The sequence below is a fragment of the Gigantopelta aegis genome, chromosome 6 (genome assembly GCF_016097555.1).
Source record: "Gigantopelta aegis isolate Gae_Host chromosome 6, Gae_host_genome, whole genome shotgun sequence".
Classification (NCBI taxonomy): domain Eukaryota; kingdom Metazoa; phylum Mollusca; class Gastropoda; order Neomphalida; family Peltospiridae; genus Gigantopelta; species Gigantopelta aegis.
In genome coordinates this window covers 90,289,776-90,311,504 of record NC_054704.1, presented here as the reverse complement: position 1 = coordinate 90,311,504, position 21,729 = coordinate 90,289,776, and the positions used below count along the sequence as shown (strand labels likewise).

Sequence of the window (21,729 nt, the reverse complement as noted above, 5' to 3'; positions counted from 1 at the left end):
CTCAGTCTTAGCAGACTGTTTGAACCTGGCTATTCTACAGTCAAACTCACATTACACTCAGATTGTCATTGCCATACTAAATAAAGACTTTGCCTTTATCTTACCAGCTTCTTGCTGCTGTCATATTAAATTAAGAATTTGCTGAGTTGGCGGTATTGATTCATCTCAATCTAGAAAGTCACAGGAATGATAATACTAATTGGGCAAATAGATCTGTCCACTCAAAGTAGTGAGAGGTATAGGAAAACTCAGTGCAAAAGAAAAACAAATAATTTTTGTAGAGTAACACCCCGGCACATTGTTTTAGTCAGTGGTCATCAGATGCCATGTAGCAGCACGGTTTCTTTTATATTCACATATGTTTTGATGTACCATGCATGGGAGAATGGTTAGAATGGAGTGGATCTAAACCTATGATCGAATACATTTCTGTCAAGGGCACTACTAGTATCGCTGAGCTACAAAATGTACACCTGATATCATCACTGTTTTAACAGTGATTCATGAGTGCATGCATTACAGATATATATATATATATATATATTCCACTGAGCTCTGTCTTGTGCAAGGTTTGGTTTATTATACCAGTCCATGGAGTGGCAGTCTTATAGTCAACCCAAGAAGGATTTAAGTACCTGTAAATTAAGGATATCCTTGAGAATGGCAGTCCTACAGTTGAACCAAGAAGGATTTAAGTACCTGTAAATTAAGGATCTCCTTTGAAGTGGCAGTCCTGTATATGTAATAGAAGAAATCATGACTGCAAAAAGACCCATTGACTCTGCCTTGTGCAGAGATATGGTTTTAATTGTGGAAAATGGTTTTGTCATTCAGATTTGGTTGTAAAATCTGTTATCTTGTATATTATGAGACTAGAAAAAAACTCTGACATCAAATCTTAGGTTTTGGTAGCTAAAAGAAAATGTTAACTTCAAAAGGTAATAAATTATACTTTCATGAACTCTACACCCCAAAAAATGTCATAGGCCTACTTGTGGCCTGGTTGCTGAAAAACTAAGCCTCTTTTTCAACCAGTGCTGCAGCACGAACTGTTTTAAATATTTATTTGACAAGACAGATTATTTCTTTTCACGTCAAAAGACAATTGCTGGAAAAATCGTAAAAACCTCTTCGATCAATGTTGCTTCAAACGTACTGTTCGTTCCATAATTGTTGACAAATCCTCAGTTCCAATGAAAATCAATAATATCTTGCACCGGCCTGTTAAAACTTGTTTGTCAAAGTGCGTGCTAACATCCTTTAAAGCTGAATTGATGTGAAGTCTGGTTATTTTTGATCCACAGTCGACAAAATGTACGTCTGAACTACTTGGTAATTCTTAGTTACCACGTCTCAATTGTCTGTCCTTTGGGATTGTTCAGCATTTCGACCTTTTCATGCCCACATTACTCATTTCAAAGTTATGGGTTTGTGGAAACAAGAGATAGTGGTGGTGAAAGAAAACCTACAGTAATAAATATTTCACCATTGTGATTCAATCTTCAGTCATAATCCATTGAGTGGGGCTATCTTAAAGAACTCTTTAGAGGACAGTCTTTATGATGATGTTCAATTCTCAGGATGTGATTTTTTTTCAGCTAATATATCTCTGATTTCAGCTGTTAAACATTTAAAATTACTTTTAGAAAGTAGAAATCTGAAATGCTGACAAGTCACTTTAAGTGTTATTTCACCTTGATGAACCTGTGGACTGGCCTCGGTGGTCTTGTAGTTAAGCCATCGGACATAAGGCTGGTAAGTACAAGGTTCGCAGCCCGATACCGGCTCCCACCCAGACTGACTTTTAACAACTCAGTGGATAGATGTAAAACCACTACACCCTCTTCTCTCACTAACCACTAACAACTAACTCACTGTCCTGGACAGACAGCCCACATAGCTGGGGTGTGTGCCCAGGACACAGCGTGGTTGAACCTTAATTGGATATAAGCACGAATATTAGGTTTTCTCCATACCAACCAGCTGGATTATCAAAGACTGGTATGTGCTGTCCTGTCTGTGCATATAAACTATTCCTTGTTGCTAATGAAAACAATGGGTTTTTTCTGAAGACCAAATAGCAGAATTTCAAAATGACATTCAACTACTGATGACAAATCAATCTGCTCTAGTGTTAATTGTCATTTTAAGTAAGTTTCAAATCAATCTGCTCTAGTGTTAATTGTCATTTTAAGTTTCATATCAATCTGCTCTAGTGTTAATTGTCATTTTAAGTAAGTTTCATATCAATCTGCTCTAGTGTTAATTGTCATTTTAAGTAAGTTTCATATCAATCGGCTCTAGTGTTAATTGTCATTTTAAGTAAGTTTCATATCAATCGGCTCTAGTGTTAATTGTCATTTTAAATAAGTTTCATATCAATCGGCTCTAGTGTTAATTGTCATTTTAAGTAAGTTTCATATCAATCTGCTCTAGTGTTAATTGTCATTTTAAGTAAGTTTCATATCAATTTAGGTTTAAGCTTTTAAAAACCGTTTGGGGCGGGATGTAGCCCAGTGGTAAAGTGCTCGCTTGATGTGTGGTTGGTCTAGGATCGATCCCCATTGATGGGCCCATTTCGCTATTTCTTGTTCCAGCCAGTGTGCCACAACTGATATATCAAAGGTTGTGGTATGTGTTATCCTGTCTGTGGGATGGTGCATATAAAAGTTCCCTTGCTACTAATGGAAAATGTAGCGGGTTTCCTCTGTAAGACTATATGTCGAAATGATCAGATGTTTGACATCCAATAGGTGATGAATCATAAAACACTGTGGATAAAAAAAAAAAACTTTAGCTCACGATTCCATACATTTGTAATTTAAGCAGTATACATTTCAAATGAAATTAAAGATTTAAAGATCACACAGTTAGCATGTGTATCACGTTTAATGTAGCTTACTCTGGTTTTAAACATAGCGTTAATCAATACATTTCTTTCACTTGGCAAGATGATTGGAACTGTGCGGTTGCGAACAAGCTTCGCTGTGTCAAGCCACTACGGGGAGAGTGGCAGTCCTCCTACAGGCAATGCAGGGTCTTGGGGTCATGCTCGCATCGGTCATACATACCGTACTTGACAGATTCATTCATTCTGAAAAAGGATCCTCCACCTCAATGTGAACATGGTCAGTGTATTCTGACAGTGTTCACATTTTGGTGGAGTGCAATCATCTAAAGCAAATTAGGAAAGATATGTTGAATTTCTTCATGATGTTGAATTTTATTGTAATACTGTATGTAATACTATTACAAAATATACTGAGAGAATGCATTAAGTGAACACTTGATATGAGTATTACAGACTAAATCTAAATCACTATTAGCATCACGATGTCTCTATAGAATACAAGTCCTTGTGGTTTGATGATCATCACCATGTCTCTATATAGAATACAAGTCCTTGTGGTTTGATGAGCATCAGGATGTCTCTATATAGGATACAAGTCCTTGTGGTTTGATGAGCATCACAATGTCTCTATATAGGATACAAGTCCTTGTGGTTTGATGAGCATCACGATGTCTCTATATAGAATACAAGTCCTTGTGGTTTGATGAGCATCACGATGTCTATATATGATACAAGTCCTTGTGGTTTGATGAGCATCATGATGTCTCTATATAGAATACAAGTCCTTGTGGTTTGATGAGCATCACGATGTCTCTATATAGAATACAAGTCCTTGTGGTTTGATGAGCATCACGATGTCTCTATATAGAATACAAGTCCTTGTGGTTTGATGAGCATCATGATGTCTATATATGATACAAGTCCTTGTGGTTTGATGAGCATCACAATGTCTCTATATAGAATACAAGTCCTTGTGGTTTGATGAGCATCATGATGTCTATATATGATACAAGTCCTTGTGGTTTGATGAGCATCACGATGTCTCTATATAGAATACAAGTCCTTGTGGTTTGATGAGCATCACAATGTCTCTATATAGGATACAAGTCCTTGTGGTTTGATGAGCATCACGATGTCTCTATATAGGATACAAGTCCTTGTGGTTTGATGAGCATCACGATGTCTCTATATAGAATACAAGTCCTTGTGGTTTGATGAGCATCACGATGTCTCTATATAGAATACAAGTCCTTGTGGTTTGATGATCATCACAATGTCTCTATATAGAATACAAGTCCTTGTGGTTTGATGAGCATCACAATGTCTCTATATAGGATACAAGTCCTTGTGGTTTGATGAGCATCACGATGTCTCTATATAGAATACAAGTCCTTGTGGTTTGATGAGCATCACGATGTCTCTATATAGAATACAAGTCCTTGTGGTTTGATGATCATCACGATGTCTCTATATAGAATACAAGTCCTTGTGGTTTGATGAGCATCACAATGTCTCTATATAGAATACAAGTCCTTGTGGTTTGATGAGCATCACGATGTCTCTATATAGGATACAAGTCCTTGTGGTTTGATGAGCATCACGATGTCTCTATATAGGATACAAGTCCTTGTGGTTTGATGAACATCACAATGTCTCTATATAGGATACAAGTCCTTGTGGTTTGATGATCATCACAATGTGTCTCTATATAGGATACAAGTCCTTGTGGTTTGATGAACATCACGATGTCTCTATATCGGATACATGTCCTTGTGGTTTGATGAGCATCACAATGTCTCTATATAGGATACAAGTCCTTGTGGTTTGATGATCATCACCATGTCTCTATATAGAATACAAGTCTTTGTGGTTTGATGATCATCACCATGTCTCTATATAGAATACAAGTCCTTGTGGTTTGATGAGCATCAGGATGTCTCTATATAGGATACAAGTCCTTGTGGTTTGATGAGCATCACGATGTCTCTATATAGAATACAAGTCCTTGTGGTTTGATGAGCATCACGATGTCTCTATATAGAATACAAGTCCTTGTGGCTTGATGATCATCACGATGTCTCTATATAGAATACAAGTCCTTGTGGTTTGATGAGCATCACGATGTCTCTATATAGAATACAAGTCCTTGTGGTTTGATGAGCATCACGATGTCTCTATATAGGATACAAGTCCTTGTGGTTTGATGAACATCACAATGTCTCTATATAGAATACAAGTCCTTGTGGTTTGATGATCATCACAATGTGTCTCTATATAGGATACAAGTCCTTGTGGTTTGATGAACATCACGATGTCTCTATATAGGATACAAGTCCTTGTGGTTTGATGAGCATCACAATGTCTCTATATAGGATACAAGTCCTTGTGGTTTAATGAGCATCACGATATCTATATAGGATACAAGTCCTTGTGGTTTGATGAGCATCACGATGTCTCTATATAGAATACAAGTCCTTGTGGTTTGATGAGCATCACGATATCTATATAGGATACAAGTCCTTGTGGTTTGATGAGCATCACGATATCTCTATATAGAATACAAGTCCTTGTGGTTTGATGAGCATCACGATGTCTCTATATAGGATACAAGTCCTTGTGGTTTGATGAGCATCACAATGTCTCTATATATAATACAAGTCCTTGTGGTTTGATGAGCATCACGATATCTCTATATATAATACAAATCCTTGTGGTTTGATGAGCATCACGATGTCTCTATATAGAATACAAATCCTTGTGGTTTGATGATCATCACCATGTCTCTATATAGAATACAAGTCCTTGTGGTTTGATGAGCATCACGATGTCTCTATATAGGATACAAGTCCTTGTGGTTTGATGATCATCACAATGTCTCTATATAGGATACAAGTCCTTGTGGTTTGATGATCATCACAATGTCTCTATATAGGATACAAGTCCTTGTGGTTTGATGAGCATCACGATGTCTCTATATAGGATACAAGTCCTTGTGGTTTAATGGAAACAATTGCTCTCGCTCATCTGCTTGTGCAAAACAATTTCCACCTGACCAAAACATTTATGTGTCTCTATATAGAATACAAGTCCTTGTGGTTTGATGATGTGAGGTTGAATTCTGAGGTTGAATGTCTGTGATGTGAGGTTGAATGTCAGTGAGGTTGAATGTCAGTGAGGTTGAATGTCCATAATGTGAGGTTGAATGTCGGTGATGTGAGGTTGAATGTCTGTGATGTTGAATGTCTGTGAGGTTGAATGTCAGTGAGGTTGAATGTCTGTGATGTGAGGTTGAATGTCAGTGAGGTTGAATGTCCATAATGTGAGGTTGAATGTCGGTGATGTGAGGTTGAATGTCTGTGAGGTTGAATGTCTGTGATGTTGGACTGAATGTCATTGGACTTTCTGGCACGTGACTAAGGATGAGGATTTTTGTTACAGTCATTCTTTGCTGTGAAGTGTTTGTATTATCCAGTATTGCTTTTTGTCAGTATTTGTAAGTGCATATTAAACAATTTACAGGGGTGCAGAAATGGAAAATATTTTACTGGTTTGCCAGACCAGAACCAACTAACATGTACTAGCCCGCCAGAAAATCTACTATAGTCTGCCAGCCTAACAATAAATTATTGTTTAACAATATTGTAACATACACTGTCTTCACTTCAAATGATATATTATTAAGGACACTTTGTACATATTTTGTAAGTGATCAACATGATGTGGCAAATGGAAACAAGCCCTCACACCTTGATTGACAAATCAATAAATAAAAAAATCAATATTCTAATAAAGATGAAAAAATTTCTTACATCTTTTATATAGATTTACAAAATTCAAATGACATCCCACAAGTAAGTAACAGTACAATCTATTTAAAACAAACCAGCAACATGCCTTTTACTATAAACGAACCATTTGATGTAATGAAAAAACCCACCCCAAACATTTTACAGTCAGTCAGAAAATGACAGATATTGCCTATCAGACTAATAGTTGCATTATTTTAACTTGTCCGTCAGACTTTTTACTTGCATTTGGCGAGTGGGCGAATACTTACTGTATCCCTGATTCAAAGAATTTCTGATCATATACATACAAATGTATAGTAAACAAGGTTTAACCTAGCTATACCAGTAACATAACCATAATATTCATGTCAAAACCCATTTGATATTTTACTTCATTAACCCGGTTAATATTGTTTTGTCAGTGGATCACTTATCTACAGGGTGTATACTACCAAATCAAATCCCATAGATGACAATAGTAACATATGTGGCTAAAACTCCTACCAGCAGTTTATCAATTAACATAAATGCCACAAATATATATACTACCACCCTTCACCCTTAGAGTGAATCAGAAAACATTGTGGGTGAAGCTGCACATTTCTGAGATAACGGGTAGCATCTACTTCAAGTTAGAAAAGTAAGTTGATATTTTCCATCATAAAAAACACTTGATGAATCATCTATGTATCACTTCTCTTATCTCTGATGAATGAATGTAACCCAGAAGAAAAAATCTCCTGCTATAAATTTTTTTATAAACTATGATTATGTCTACAACTATCAAAGTTGCAGCAGCCTGTGTTTCAGAGTTCATTGACTTAATTTGATCAATTCGCTTGTACCGTAAGCAATTTCTCTCTGTGTGTGCAGAGAACACCACCAGTTTTTAATTAATATTATCACAGGGTAATTGATGTTATCTGTCTTTTCTCATTGATGGCTTAAGTTATATTCAGTTTCTAAATTAGTATCCCTAACTGAACAGAAGACGGAATAATGGGCCAATAAAATCTATACACACGCAGACTGCACTGGCTGTAAATTGAGCTATCTGCAAGTGACAGTTGAGTCAAGTTGAACCTCTCTGTGTTACGGATGTACACTTACAGATGCAGCATCCACAGAATCACATAGCAATACAGCTGGTTTTACCAGGTTTTATGATTGTTTTCAACAAATTTGAGATTTTTCAAGTCTTCGTGAATTTTGTTTTATTCAGCTGTGGATAATTTATGCACAATTTTATCAGTGGAATACTAATTGTTTTAACCATTCCATATATCGGATAACAGATGTTATTGCAGTTAGCTACTTTGAGTTTGATATGTCTTGGACATTTTTGAATGCTTACAAATATTCTTTGAATTATAAGATTTTAAATGTTTTGGACATTAAAGCATCTTAAATCCCAGCTTTTCATGGAAAAAAATACCTGTAATTAAAGTTTTGAAGAGGATTTTCAAAAACAATTATGTTGGATTCCCATATTCTGAATACTGAATTTCACCTGAGGAATTCTCTTGGAAAACAGGCTAAATTCCAGGTTAATTGTCTTGAAAAAGTGCTTTATTTTTTCTCTGTAGTGAAATAATATTTCAAAACTAACATGTGTTGGGCTCATATATAAATATATTGTGAACAATCTAATTGTGTTCTCTAACATAATTGTACCTTGAAGACACATAACCTAATTTTGGCTGCAGTACGTTTCACTGACAAATCAGAATTGGCATTTTGATTTATTATTGGCAGATGAAGTGTTCTGAATGACTGGACCATGTGATATCTGTACGCAAAATAGACTCATAGCTTCTTCTTGAGTTGTGCTGTACAATAGACTTCAAATTCAAGCAGATCTCTAGAAGAAAGTACACAAATGTTTTTACAAATATCAAAAAAACATTTTTGTTTTAAAGATACTGGTAGTGCTAACATCCGAATAATCACAAACAAAGGATGCATAGAAGTGAATATTAGAAGCAAGAAAGAGTTACAAATTTAAAAGTGATATGTTTTAGGACAAAACATTTTTATAATGGACAAAAGTTCACCCTGTATTTATTTAAAGGTGGCATAACCTATTTTGGTATCGTTCTTTCAACATTTGTTTTGTGCAGTGCAATCATCAATTAGATACTCTCATCATCATTCTTTACTACCATCAGCCTTTATTTCACAGGGAAGTTTGCTTAAATATTGTGGTGAAAACTGGAACTATCTTGGAATTTGATTAGAGGTGTATTATATATGAATCTTGTTACATGATGCATTTACTTCACTTGTGAACACCGCAAACAGCTACGTCATAATGGAGCAGTGTATAAACTAACTAGGGTAATTAAACACGTTTTCTGTATTGGCAAGTACAGGTACACAGGTACATGTGTATATTCATATGGAGAAGAAAGAAGTTGTTTCTGAAAGTCTTTTCTGTATGTACATTACATCCATTTCAACTACTGTTATTCTGTTATATATTTTAGACCACTGTTTAACAAAACTTGCACTACATGTGACAGAGTCACAAACAAGTCATTCATGTTACATTCATGTGGAGCTGGAACCAGTTGTTTTTCAATGGCCATATAACATTGCCTATATCATAAGCTCTAAGACGTTTTTAATGGGCGATGTGCTTGTACGCACAACCATAAAACATCTATTTTAAGTGACACTGGCTGTCAAGAAAACTCGCCTCAAATCTACATCTTCTGTCATCTGAGTCTTCCTGTGTTCATTTTTTTTTTTGGTGTCACCACAAGCATGTCAGTTTTACAATGACAGAATAATGTCATACCTATACACAAACAACCTTGTGTAAACCCGCAGAGTGGAGAAACAGTTTCATATCATTGATCCTTTTATTCAGGAGAAATTGCTGCACAGTGAAAAACAAAACAAAATCAGCTGTGGGGAAAAATTATTTGGTTGCCATGGTTGTTTTTGTGTTACATTTAGTTGTTTAATTTGGTGACAAATATATTAGAGGAATTGAAATTCTGAGATCATCTGTGTATATTGTGATATTGATATATATTGATCATCACAAGTGTTTATTCTTGCGGATATACTTTTTTTCTTATTTCATGTGGAAAAAATTAATCGCCATTTGGTTACCACGCAACAGCCAAAACATTGCTTTGAGATGCAACCTAAAGGACTAAGTAACAAATGAAATATTTTTACTGTTATTATATATATGACTTGCAGGAGCCACTGACTGTCAACGGTTACCAAATTCTGCATATCATTAAAATGGATATGTTTTCTATTGCAAATGAATTATAATTATTATTTATGAACCATCTGAAATTAGAATCGGCTGGATTACACCAAAATATACTCAAGGACAAAAACGAACAAAATACCTCAATGCCTGTGACCTGTTTTATGTTATGATTAGTTTACTTGTTTTATTCATGGAAATATTCATTACATGAATTGCTTGCATGTATTTAAATGTACCTTAGGAATTTTCTTATTGTGAATATTCATTCATTAGCTTTGTAACTTGATATTGTGAAAGTTCACCTAATGAGTGGTTTTACTCATGTCAACTCACTGACTTTATGAAGGGGTAAAAAAAACGTTTCTCGTGACTTGTAAACAATAAGCAACTTGATTTGGTGCTTGCAAACAATAACTCATTGGCTTATTGTGGTGAAAAGTCTTACAGCCTCTATATCGAACATGTCGACATCATCATTTAAGAAAAAATTTAAAATTGAAAAGCCAAGAGAGCAGACAAAGACTGTGAAGCGGACGCTGTCAAAAGGCCAGTTTTCTAACATGTTGTCTCGGATTTTCCCTCTTCAGGTCTACAAGGTGGTTGTCAATGCAGACGGGAAGTCATGGTTCATCTTCAGGCGTTACAATGAATTCCATACACTCTTTGAAAAGGTAAGTCTGTCGTTCATTCTCTCTTTCTCTCTTTCTCTCTCTCTCTCTCTCTCTCTCTCTCTCTCTCTCTCTCTCTCTCTCTCTCTCTCTCTCTCTCTCCCACTCTCTCCTCTGTCTCTTTTCTCTCTTTCTCTATTTCTCTCTCTATCTTTCTTTCTCTCACCCTCACCTTTCTCTTTCTTTCTTTTTCTCTCTCACTCTCTTTTCTCTCTTTCCTCCCTTCAGGCAATGCAATAATTTCATACACTGTTTGAAAAGGCAAATCTGCATGTGAGTGTCATTTTGTTGCAAGATGAGGTACAAGGACTACATGATCTCTGTGTCTCTCCCCCTTTCTACCTCCCACTTTTGGCTTTGTTATTCTGTTTCTTGATGTCCATCGGTCCGTCCGTCCATCTGTCCGTCCGTCCATCTGTCTGTCCATCTGTCCGTACATCCATCCATCCATCCATCCATCCATCCATCCATCCATCCATCCAGTCACTCACACATCCAAAACCCATCTATCCATCCATCCATTCATTTCAGTTACTCACCCTGTCCCTGTCTCTCTCTCCCTCCTTCCTTCCCTCCCTCTCTCTATGTCTGCCTGCCTCTCTCTGTGTCTCTGTCTCTATCTGTCTCTCTGTCTCTGTCTCTCTGTCTCTGTCTCTGTCTCTCTCTCTCTCTCTCTCTCTCTCTCTCTCTCTCTCTCTCTCTCTCTCTCTCTCTCTCTCTCTCTCTCTCTCTCTCTCTCTCTCTCTCTCTCTCTCTCTCTGATTGGTGCCGTAATGCACTGTGTCTGATAGGCTTGGAGTGTTACAAAACAGCCAGCAAAATACGTCATTCCTTAATGTGATATGTGTTCGCAGGGAAACAGATCTGATTACATGCTGTTGCCCCCTTTTTTTTATCTCGCACCAGTGTATTTTTGGTTATTTATGTTGATTCAGAAGTACTCTGGTATTTATAGCATACCCATGTAATCTTATTATGATGTATTTCATTTCATTTCAACTTATTTTCATGCTTATATCCAGTTACGGTTCAAGCACTCAGTTCTGGGCACACACCTCAGCTATCTGGGCTGTCTGTCCAGGACAGTGGGTTGATTGTTAATTGGTTAGTGAGAGAGAGAAGAGGGTGTAGTGGCCTTATACCTACCCATATGAACTTGCTCTGGGTTGGAGCCGGTACCAGGCTGCGAACCCTGTACCTACCAGCCTGTAGTCCGATATCATTTATGTATGACTGTTCACAGCACTTTACACTTATACACTTAGTATAGCTATTGAACTTATAGATCCTACAGATGTCAATTTTTTTTTCATATACAGAAGTCTGCTTGTATTATACCCAGTACCAAACCTGGTGTCATTAAGCATTTATTCATTTTGTGTGCGGGATTTAGTTCAGTTGGTTGAGCACTCGTCTGAGGTGCTTGTACCACAGGATCAAACCACCTTGATGGATCCATTCAACTGATTGGGTAACAGGTTTTTTAATATTCCAACCAGTGCATATCAACTGGTCAATGGCTGTGGTACGTGCTGTCCTGTCTGTGGGAAAGTACATATAAAAGATCCTTTTTTGCTAATGGAAAAATGTAGCGGGTTTCCACTGATGACTACAAGTCATAATTACCAAATGTTTGATATCCAATAGCTGATGATTAACCAATGTGCTCTAGTGGTGTCATTAAACAAAAACAAACTTTCATTTAGTTTGAATACTGAATAAGCATGTTGATAAACAAAGAAAATCATGGTGTTCGCTCACTTGATGTTTGCTTCGTATTGTAATATACTAATAGTTAGTGCTCTTGTTTATTACTGTTACAAGAAGGTTACCGTACTAAGCTATTGAGATATTAATTTTACATGCCCTTGAAAGGTTCAGGGGTTCAAATGAATCCCATAAAAATATCAAAATCTTGTAAATTTGGTCCATTTTAAGATCTAAGTCATCCGTCCTTGGAATAAAGGAATACATGTCTTCTGTTGGAAGGTATACATAGCTAGCTGTTAACTGGATCCAGCTGATTGTGAAGCACTGTTAGATATAGAGAATACTACATGACCGGCTGTTAGATACCGTTCATCTTATAACGAGTTGTTTAAAAACATTTTTAAACAAGTTGTAAGATAAATGGTATCTAATGGACACGAATGTAGTATTCTATTTCTTACATATGTTAAGAAAAGAGATTTAAAATAAATTTAAACACCTTTTCCAACTAAAACCTATGTACAGCCTATATAGTGCTTAAAGTTAACTTGTGTATCACAGACAAGTCAATTTCAGGTTAACTTGTACATTACATCTAGTGATCAGTTTCTACAGTGCTTTTCCATTGGATGTATGGTATTGGTGACCTGGTCGTATAGGTGCAGCCAGTCGTATGTCTGTAAAATGTTATTGCACGTATCTGTTAACAAGTATGTGTTATCACAAATAACAAATAATGTTCTCAGCAGCAGATGTCTAAGAAATGACTGTTTCAGGAGGTTTGACTGTAGCCGAAATTACAGTGCATATTATATTTCAGTATTACACAGGCACGAATTTACAACCATGTATATTCCCACTCTGCCTTATCAATGTGTCCCTTACAGCTATAAATAACTTGATATTATTGTGTAGGCTGCTAGCTCTCATTCATTGTCTTAATCTGTGAGGATCCAGTGACACTGAGATCAGCCTCTTACAGACTCTGCTGTCTGGCAGGTAAAGGGTTAAAGGGCTGACCCAAAACGACCCACCGCTAATGAACATTAAGCCAGCCATGCTTGAGCAGCCCAAATGGTTGTGGATGAGTGCCATTGTTTAGATCACTGCGATCACTGCGTGGCCTGGTTGTTGAACCTACGACAGAATGTTTGGGAGTTTTGTACTAGGTGTAATAACCTCGGGGTCTAGCTGACTGTGTAATGACCTCGGGTTCTGACTGTGTAAGAACACTGCATGTAAAGTGTTAGCTATATACTTGGCTTCTATAGCTAGTCATCCTCCTGATATTCCTCTTGTGTGTTTCACACAATTGTTTTTGTTGCTCGGTGGACAACCACCTCCTGTGAGTGTAAAATATACAGGTGTGGTTCAAACTGCTGTACACTCTCACACTTGGCTGCCAGAGACATATTGCCAACAGTGTTCTGCTAAGTGTTATAGCGAACAGGTGTTTGGCTGTTACCAGAACAAGTGAGTATATATTTGTATTATACAATGTTGTATAACTGTTGTACTATATGGTGGGGTATTATCTGCTTGTAAATGACAACTCATTGTGACCTGTCTGACCTCCGCAGTGTCCGGTGTTATTATCAGTGTAACACCTGTAAGTAATCATTGTTTTCTGGGCCATCCTTAAAAACCACGTAACTCCACCCACTAACTTTGTACCTAGTCCACTGGTTGATCTTATCTTTAAAAAGTTAAAAGTATAGAAATTATGATATTTTCAGTTCCAGTGAACTTCTAGTTCTTCAAGTGGACAATTCATGGAATAACAATTGTCTATCTGAAGAAGTTCATTGGAACTGGAAACAGACGAATTATATTAATATAAACACACACACATATATATATATATACACAGTCAAACCTCGTTACAAGAGCCATTATTATTATTAAAAACAACAAATACACATACAGACATTAAATATGTTTTTAAAAACATCATTAAATATATTAAACAAGGCGCATTCACCTTCAGTCTAATCATTGCTTGGTTAAAGACATCTCCGATTGGTACCTGTTTCATTTACAAAGTATCATGAAAATAGAAGATTTTATTGTTCAAAGTTAATCCTTTAATTGGTTAACTAAAGGCTTATTTGCAAAAGCAATACATATATAGATTTTGCAGACATCAGTATCTCGGACAGCATGTGACACAGTCGGCTCACTACGAGATCAAGGATTCTAAGTGGCTGTGTATGTACTGCCAACGTCCTACCGTATCTGTGATTATGTAATGTCGTTGTAAAGAGGTGTTTTCAGACATTGGATGCACATTTGTTTCTAATTTGGTCTGTTGGTGTCAGAAGGTGTGAATTTCGGTGTAATGAACAGAATAACACCGATGTATGTTTGTTCCTGACAATTTGTGGTCGGATGGTGTAAATGTGGTAGTAACGACGGTCGTTGTAATGAGGTCTGACTGTATGTATATATATATATATATATATATATATATATATATATATATATACACACAAACACACATACATTTTAACATGTTTTAATTAATTTACTGTTTTCTGATTGGCTGAGATGGATTTGTGGTTTTATTGTGGAAGATTTGATTTTATTGGCAAATCATCAGATCCATTCTTACAAATATGTTGATTTAGAATACAGTATGGTCTGACATAAGTGGTTACTATAAACAGGTGGTTGTTATGTACAGGTAAAACAAACATACAGATATGAACATCTCTAGTTTAATACAAAACTACAACCGATACGTAATTGGCATGCATAAAAGTAACAAATATTATTATTATATAAATTTGGCCAACTTTCCTATTAAACTTCAAAAATTGCAGAAACCCAGTTATTTTGTAACAAAATATCAATTATTACTTGAAATTATTTCACCAAATTAAACTAAGTGCAAGAGCTACATGTAGTCATGAATAATCTCTATTACAATACACTGTAAATAGTTTTATTACTCAGTCTATTGTTCACCTTTTGTTAAGTTCATTGTCCTAGCATTAAATGATTTTCATCCCATGTATTGAAATGCATCAGGCTGGCAGTGGGCACGTACATTTAAGTAAATCATTGATTACTCGAGAGAAATGGTAAACCCATTGTGGTGGTATTTTATCACTAATTCAGTAGAGCAGTATTAGTATAACAATTTGTTAATGTGCAGTGGTTGACCAAACATCACTGATGATTGCTACAACCTGCTGACACAACCTGTGTGTATAGCTGCCATGTCTATCTGAATGTAACTGGACACGTCGGATATCAGTGTCAATATCAGTGTCAATATCAGATATCAGTGTCGATATCAGTGTCATCTATTAGATGACCGACAGTATGACAACACATCACAGAACTGAGAGGCAGTTAAGATAGAACAGCTGTTGACAAGTTATTTATCTAGTTAATTTTTATAAAATCTGAATTGTTCACATACATACAGCGTTCGAAATAAGCACTTGTCCCTTTGTTCTGACAAGTGAAAATCTATTTGGACAAGCAAAATGTACCTTAGTGGTTGTCCTGTGAACAAGTGAAAATGTACCTTAGTGGTTGTCCTGTGAACAAGTGAAAATGTACCTTAGTGGTTGTCCTGTGAACAAGTGAAAATATACCTTAGTGGTTGTCCTGTGAACAAGTGAAAATGTTCAGTGAAGTTTTATTTTGATCAGTCAAAAACATCGTCCTTGTACTTGAATAAAACAAATCATTTATGTGGACAAGTAAAAATATTGGCGGACAAGTAAATTTCTAGATTTATTTGTCCATTGGACTAGTAAAACATTCTGCTTATTTCTATCACTGACATATAGTTTTTCAATGTATCCATTCTTTATGACGTAAAACACAATACAGAGAATATTTTGTTTGAAACCTTTTGATAAGCGACGGTTGATTATCAGTTTTTTAGTGCATGAACCTTGATTGGATAAAGGCATGTAAATAAAATTACTTAGACTTGGTTATCAGTTGAAAACTGAGTAGCAACTATTTAACATTTTAGAATTATATGTAGCAATGTCTGAAACTTGAGTAGTGAATCATATGATATGGATATTCATATTTTCAAAACAGACTCAACTGCAACATTTGACCAAAAGCAATTTACTAGCCATCAGGCATGGCAATAGTAGTTACTTACTAACACAACATTGAATATCACTAGCCATGGGAGTGAGACTACCATAATCTAGAAGCCCTGATACTGAACAAAATATTCTCTACCATACTACTATTGCTGATTACTAAGGTGACTAATCTGTCCTTTTCTTACACAAACAAAACTTTTCTATATTAAAATTCATCCATTCATTTTGGTAAGAAAAAATAGTACTTGCTTACTGCATGTTAAGCATGTGGCTGTTACATACATGTGAAGACATTTTTAGACAGAAACCAACAAACTGGAAATGTGACTGTGTTGAAAGTTTTTCAATCAACTGGAAGTTTTTAAACCATAGAATTTTGAAATATGTTGTTTGTTTGTGTTATTATAATTTTTTCGGGGGGGGGGGGGTTTGGTTTTTTGTGTGGGTTTTTTCTTGTTTTTTTTAAAGCAGAAATTATATATAAATGTACAACTGAAAAACAACTGAGATGAAGTAATTTGCATGAGACTTGAGTTATAACAAACTATAATCTTTTTAATCTACGTTTGTCTGTTTATGGTTTCATCAATATTATTTACCGGCCTCGGTGGCATCGTGGTAGGCCATCGGTCTACAGGCTGGTAGGTACTGGGTTCGGGTCCCAGTTGAGGCATGGGATTTTTAATCCAGATACCGACTCCAAACCCTGAGTGAGTGCTCCGCAAGGCTCAATGGGTAGGTGTAAACCATTTGCACCGACCAGTGATCCATAACTGGTTCAACAAAGGCCATGGTTTGTGCTATCCTGCCTGTGGGAAGCGCAAATAAAAGATCCCTTGCTGCTAATTGGAAGAGTAGCCCATGTAGTGGCGACAGCGGGTTTCCTCTTCAAAATCTGTGTGGTCCTTAACCATATGTCTGACACCATATAACCGTAAATAAAATGTGTTGAGTGTGTTGTTAAAGGGACATTCCTGAGTTTTCTACAATGTTTAAGATGTTATCGACTAACAGAGACTTTTTAACAATTGTAATTAAATATCAAATATATTTTCCTGCATAAAATATTAGTGGCTGTATATTAAACATGTTTCTGATCGTTCTAATATTTGTACTGGGTTAAATTTCATTTTATTTCCTAAAATAATAAGACGAAATCCAGTTTGGGCTTCTTACAAATATTAAGACGACCAGAAACACAATGAATATACAGACACTGATGTTCTAAACAAGAAAATATATTTAATATGTAAGTTTAATCATAGAAATATTTTATTAGTCAGAAACATCTTACAATGTAGCAAACTTGGGAATGTCCCTTTAAATAAAACATTTCTTTCTTTCATCAATATTATGCCATACTTTGTATGGAATATCAGCTGGTAGCTTTAGTTACATAACTGTATTCATGTATTTCATTGTTGTATTGGATTAATAGTCTGTGTGTGTGGTTTTTATATTTATATATACATGTATATATATATATGTGTGTGTGTGTGTGTGTGTGTATGATGTATTCATGTATTTCATTGTTGTATTGGATTAATAGTCTGTGTGGGTTTTTTTTATATATTTGTATATACATGTGTGTGTGTGTGTGTGTGTGTGTGTGTGTGTGTGTGTGTGTGTGTGTGTGTGTGTGTGTGTGTGTGTATGTATGTATACATGTATATATGTATATAGTGAAACCCCTCTAAATCGGACACCGTTGTACCAAGACAAATGTCCAGTTTTAAGAGGGATCCAGTTTAGAGAGGTTAAGTTCTATCTTGGTTTTTAAAAAGGGACTCTGTAAAACATTTCGATTTGAGGGAATTCTGATTTATAGAGGGTCTGGTCTTGAAAGGTTTCACTGTATATAGTTTGTCAAATGTAGCTTTACATCACACTCTATATTATGTCAGAAAATAAAACACAGGCAGGCTGAGTGAACTGTAAAATTCCATTTAATAATAAATGACAGACAGACCACAATACAACAAGACATTTTTATGATTGAACCATTTCAAATGATAATTCTCACTCAACCATGGCAGGCTGTCTCATATCTGCACCAGAGTGAACAAAAGGGAGATAACTCTAGGCAAGTTTAAATTTGTTCACACTATTAATATAATGTGGATCAAGATTGCCATAAATACATTTATACACAATACATGTGTATTTATGCAGACCAAAAATAGCTAAATACCTCGAGAAATATGGCCAGTGGTTTTAAAGAGACTTTCTCTAGTTTACTGCCTTTGTAAGATGTTTCTGAATAATAGAGGCTTTGTAATGACTAAAAATACACTTTAAAAAAGAAAGGAAATATTTTATTTAATAATGCACTCAACACCTTTTATTTACAGTTATATGGTGTCAGAGACATGGTTAAGGACCACATAAATAATGAGAGAGGAAACCTGCTGTTGCAACTTCATAGGCTACTCTTTTTGATTAGCAGCAAGGGATCGTTTATATGCACCATCCCACAGACAGGGTAGTACATACCATGGCAGTCGTGGTGCACTGGCTGGAATGAGAAATAGCCCAATGGGCTTACTGACAGGGATCGACCCCACACCAATCGCGCATTGAGCGAGCACTGTACCACTGGGCTACATCCCACCCCTAAAGTTACACTTTAAGTTCATTATTTTGATTATAACATCAGCGTCTCTATATCCATTGTGCTTCTCATTGTCTTTATACATGCTTGTAGGAACTAAAACTACACTTTAAGTTCATTATTTTGATTATAACATCAGCGTCTCTATATCCATTGTGCTTCTCATTGTCTTTATACGTGCTTGTAGGAACTAAAACTACACTTTAAGTTCATTATTTTGATTATAACATCAGCGTCTCTATATCCATTGTGCTTCTCATTGTCTTTATACGTGCTTGTAGGAACTAAAACTACACTTTAAGTTCATTATTTTGATTATAACATCAGCGTCTCTATATCCATTGTGCTTCTCATTGTCTTTATACGTGCTTGTAGGAACTAAAACTACACTTTAAGTTCATTATTTTGATTATAACATCAGCGTCTCTATATCCATTGTGCTTCTCATTGTCTTTATACGTGCTTGTAGGAACTAAAACTACACTTTAAGTTCATTATTTTGATTATAACATCAGCGTCTCTATATCCATTGTGCTTCTCATTGTCTTTATACGTGCTTGTAGGAACTAAAACTACACTTTGAGTTCATTATTTTGATTATAACATCAGCGTCTCTATATCCATTGTGCTTCTCATTGTCTTTATACGTGCTTGTAGGAACTAAAACTACACTTTAAGTTCATTATTTTGATTATAACATCAGCGTCTCTATATCCATTGTGCTTCTCATTGTCTTTATACGTGCTTGTAGGAACTAAAACTACACTTTAAGTTCATTATTTTGATTATAACATCAGCGTCTCTATATCCATTGTGCTTCTCATTGTCTTTATACATGCTTGTAGGAACTAAAACTACACTTTAAGTTCATTATTTTGATTATAACATCAGCGTCTCTATATCCATTGTGCTTCTCATTGTCTTTACACATGCTTGTAGGAACTAAAACTACACTTTAAGTTCATTATTTTGATTATAACATCAGCGTCTCTATATCCATTGTGCTTCTCATTGTCTTTATACGTGCTTGTAGGAACTAAAACTACACTTTAAGTTCATTATTTTGATTATAACATCAGCGTCTCTATATCCATTGTGCTTCTCATTGTCTTTATACGTGCTTGTAGGAACTAAAACTACACTTTAAGTTCATTATTTTGATTATAACATCAGCGTCTCTATATCCATTGTGCTTCTCATTGTCTTTATACATGCTTGTAGGAACTAAAACTACACTTTAAGTTCATTATTTTGATTATAACATCAGCGTCTCTATATCCATTGTGCTTCTCATTGTCTTTATACATGCTTGTAGGAACTAAAACTACACTTTAAGTTCATTATTTTGATTATAACATCAGCGTCTCTATATCCATTGTGCTTCTCATTGTCTTTATACATGCTTGTAGGAACTAAAACTACACTTTAAGTTCATTATTTTGATTATAACATCAGCGTCTCTATATCCATTGTGCTTCTCATTGTCTTTATACGTGCTTGTAGGAACTAAAACTACACTTTAAGTTCATTATTTTGATTATAACATCAGCGTCTCTATATCCATTGTGCTTCTCATTGTCTTTATACATGCTTGTAGGAACTAAAACTACACTTTAAGTTCATTATTTTGATTATAACATCAGCGTCTCTATATCCATTGTGCTTCTCATTGTCTTTATACATGCTTGTAGGAACTAAAACTACACTTTAAGTTCATTATTTTGATTATAACATCAGCGTCTCTATATCCATTGTGCTTCTCATTGTCTTTATACATGCTTGTAGGAACTAAAACTACACTTTAAGTTCATTATTTTGATTATAACATCAGCGTCTCTATATCCATTGTGCTTCTCATTGTCTTTATACGTGCTTGTAGGAACTAAAACTACACTTTAAGTTCATTATTTTGATTATAACATCAGCGTCTCTATATCCATTGTGCTTCTCATTGTCTTTATACATGCTTGTAGGAACTAAAACGTCTTTTTATTTCCTAATAGGCCTATATATTTTTTCATATCATGTACGAAATTATTAGGGGAAAAAGTCTAGTTTAGGCCACTGCAAACATGATGACCAGAAATTCATTGAAAATTTGTTTTGTTTAACGACACCACTAGAACACATTGATTAAGTAATCATCAGCTATTGGATGTCAAACATTTGTTAATTTTGACATGTAGTCATCAGAGGAAACTTGCTACATTTTTTCTAATGCAGCAGTTAAGAGATCTTTTATTAGCACTTTCCCACAGACATACCACAGCCTTTGACCAATTGTGTTCCACTGGTTCGAACAAGAAAAACTGTAATGGATCCACCGAGGTGGTTCAATCCTGTGATGTAAGCATCTCAAGTGAGTACTCAACCAACTGATCTAAATCCTGCCCCAGAAACTCAATAAATAATTATTTACAAAAACAAACTAGAAAAACAACAACAAAGAAAGAAATTGCCACAAAAACAAAGAAAACAACCAATAAACAGAAAAGAATCCAGGGCTTAATAACTGGGATAATGAATTGTGATATTGAGTGAAGACATTTTTTATCTGTCAGTCACTTGTCATTTAAAGCCTTTGAGAATCAGGTGGGTTTTTTTTTTAACAAATGTGCTAATTTATTCTAAGAGCAAGAATGCATCCAGTAGTGTGTTATAATTATTTCCGGGGAGGTTTTTTTCTCTCTGGTTGGTGGCTAGATTTTATAATGACTACAGTAACTCGACTACTGCATACGGGTCTGGACATAGCCCAATGGTAAAACGCTTGCCTGATGTGCAGTTGGT

General features: G+C 35.6%; 1 protein-coding gene across 2 annotated transcripts in view; it reads left to right on the top strand.

Annotated features, from left to right (window-relative positions):
* The window catches only part of LOC121375322 (serine/threonine-protein kinase Sgk1-like), a 116,191-nt gene that overhangs the window by 18,904 nt on the left and 75,558 nt on the right, over positions 1 to 21,729 (top strand). For both annotated transcript variants that reach the window (XM_041502719.1, XM_041502718.1), the window contains one exon: positions 10,459 to 10,542. In XM_041502719.1, coding sequence (XP_041358653.1) covers positions 10,459 to 10,542 — 84 coding nt within the window. The remainder of the gene's footprint in view (positions 1 to 10,458; positions 10,543 to 21,729) is intronic.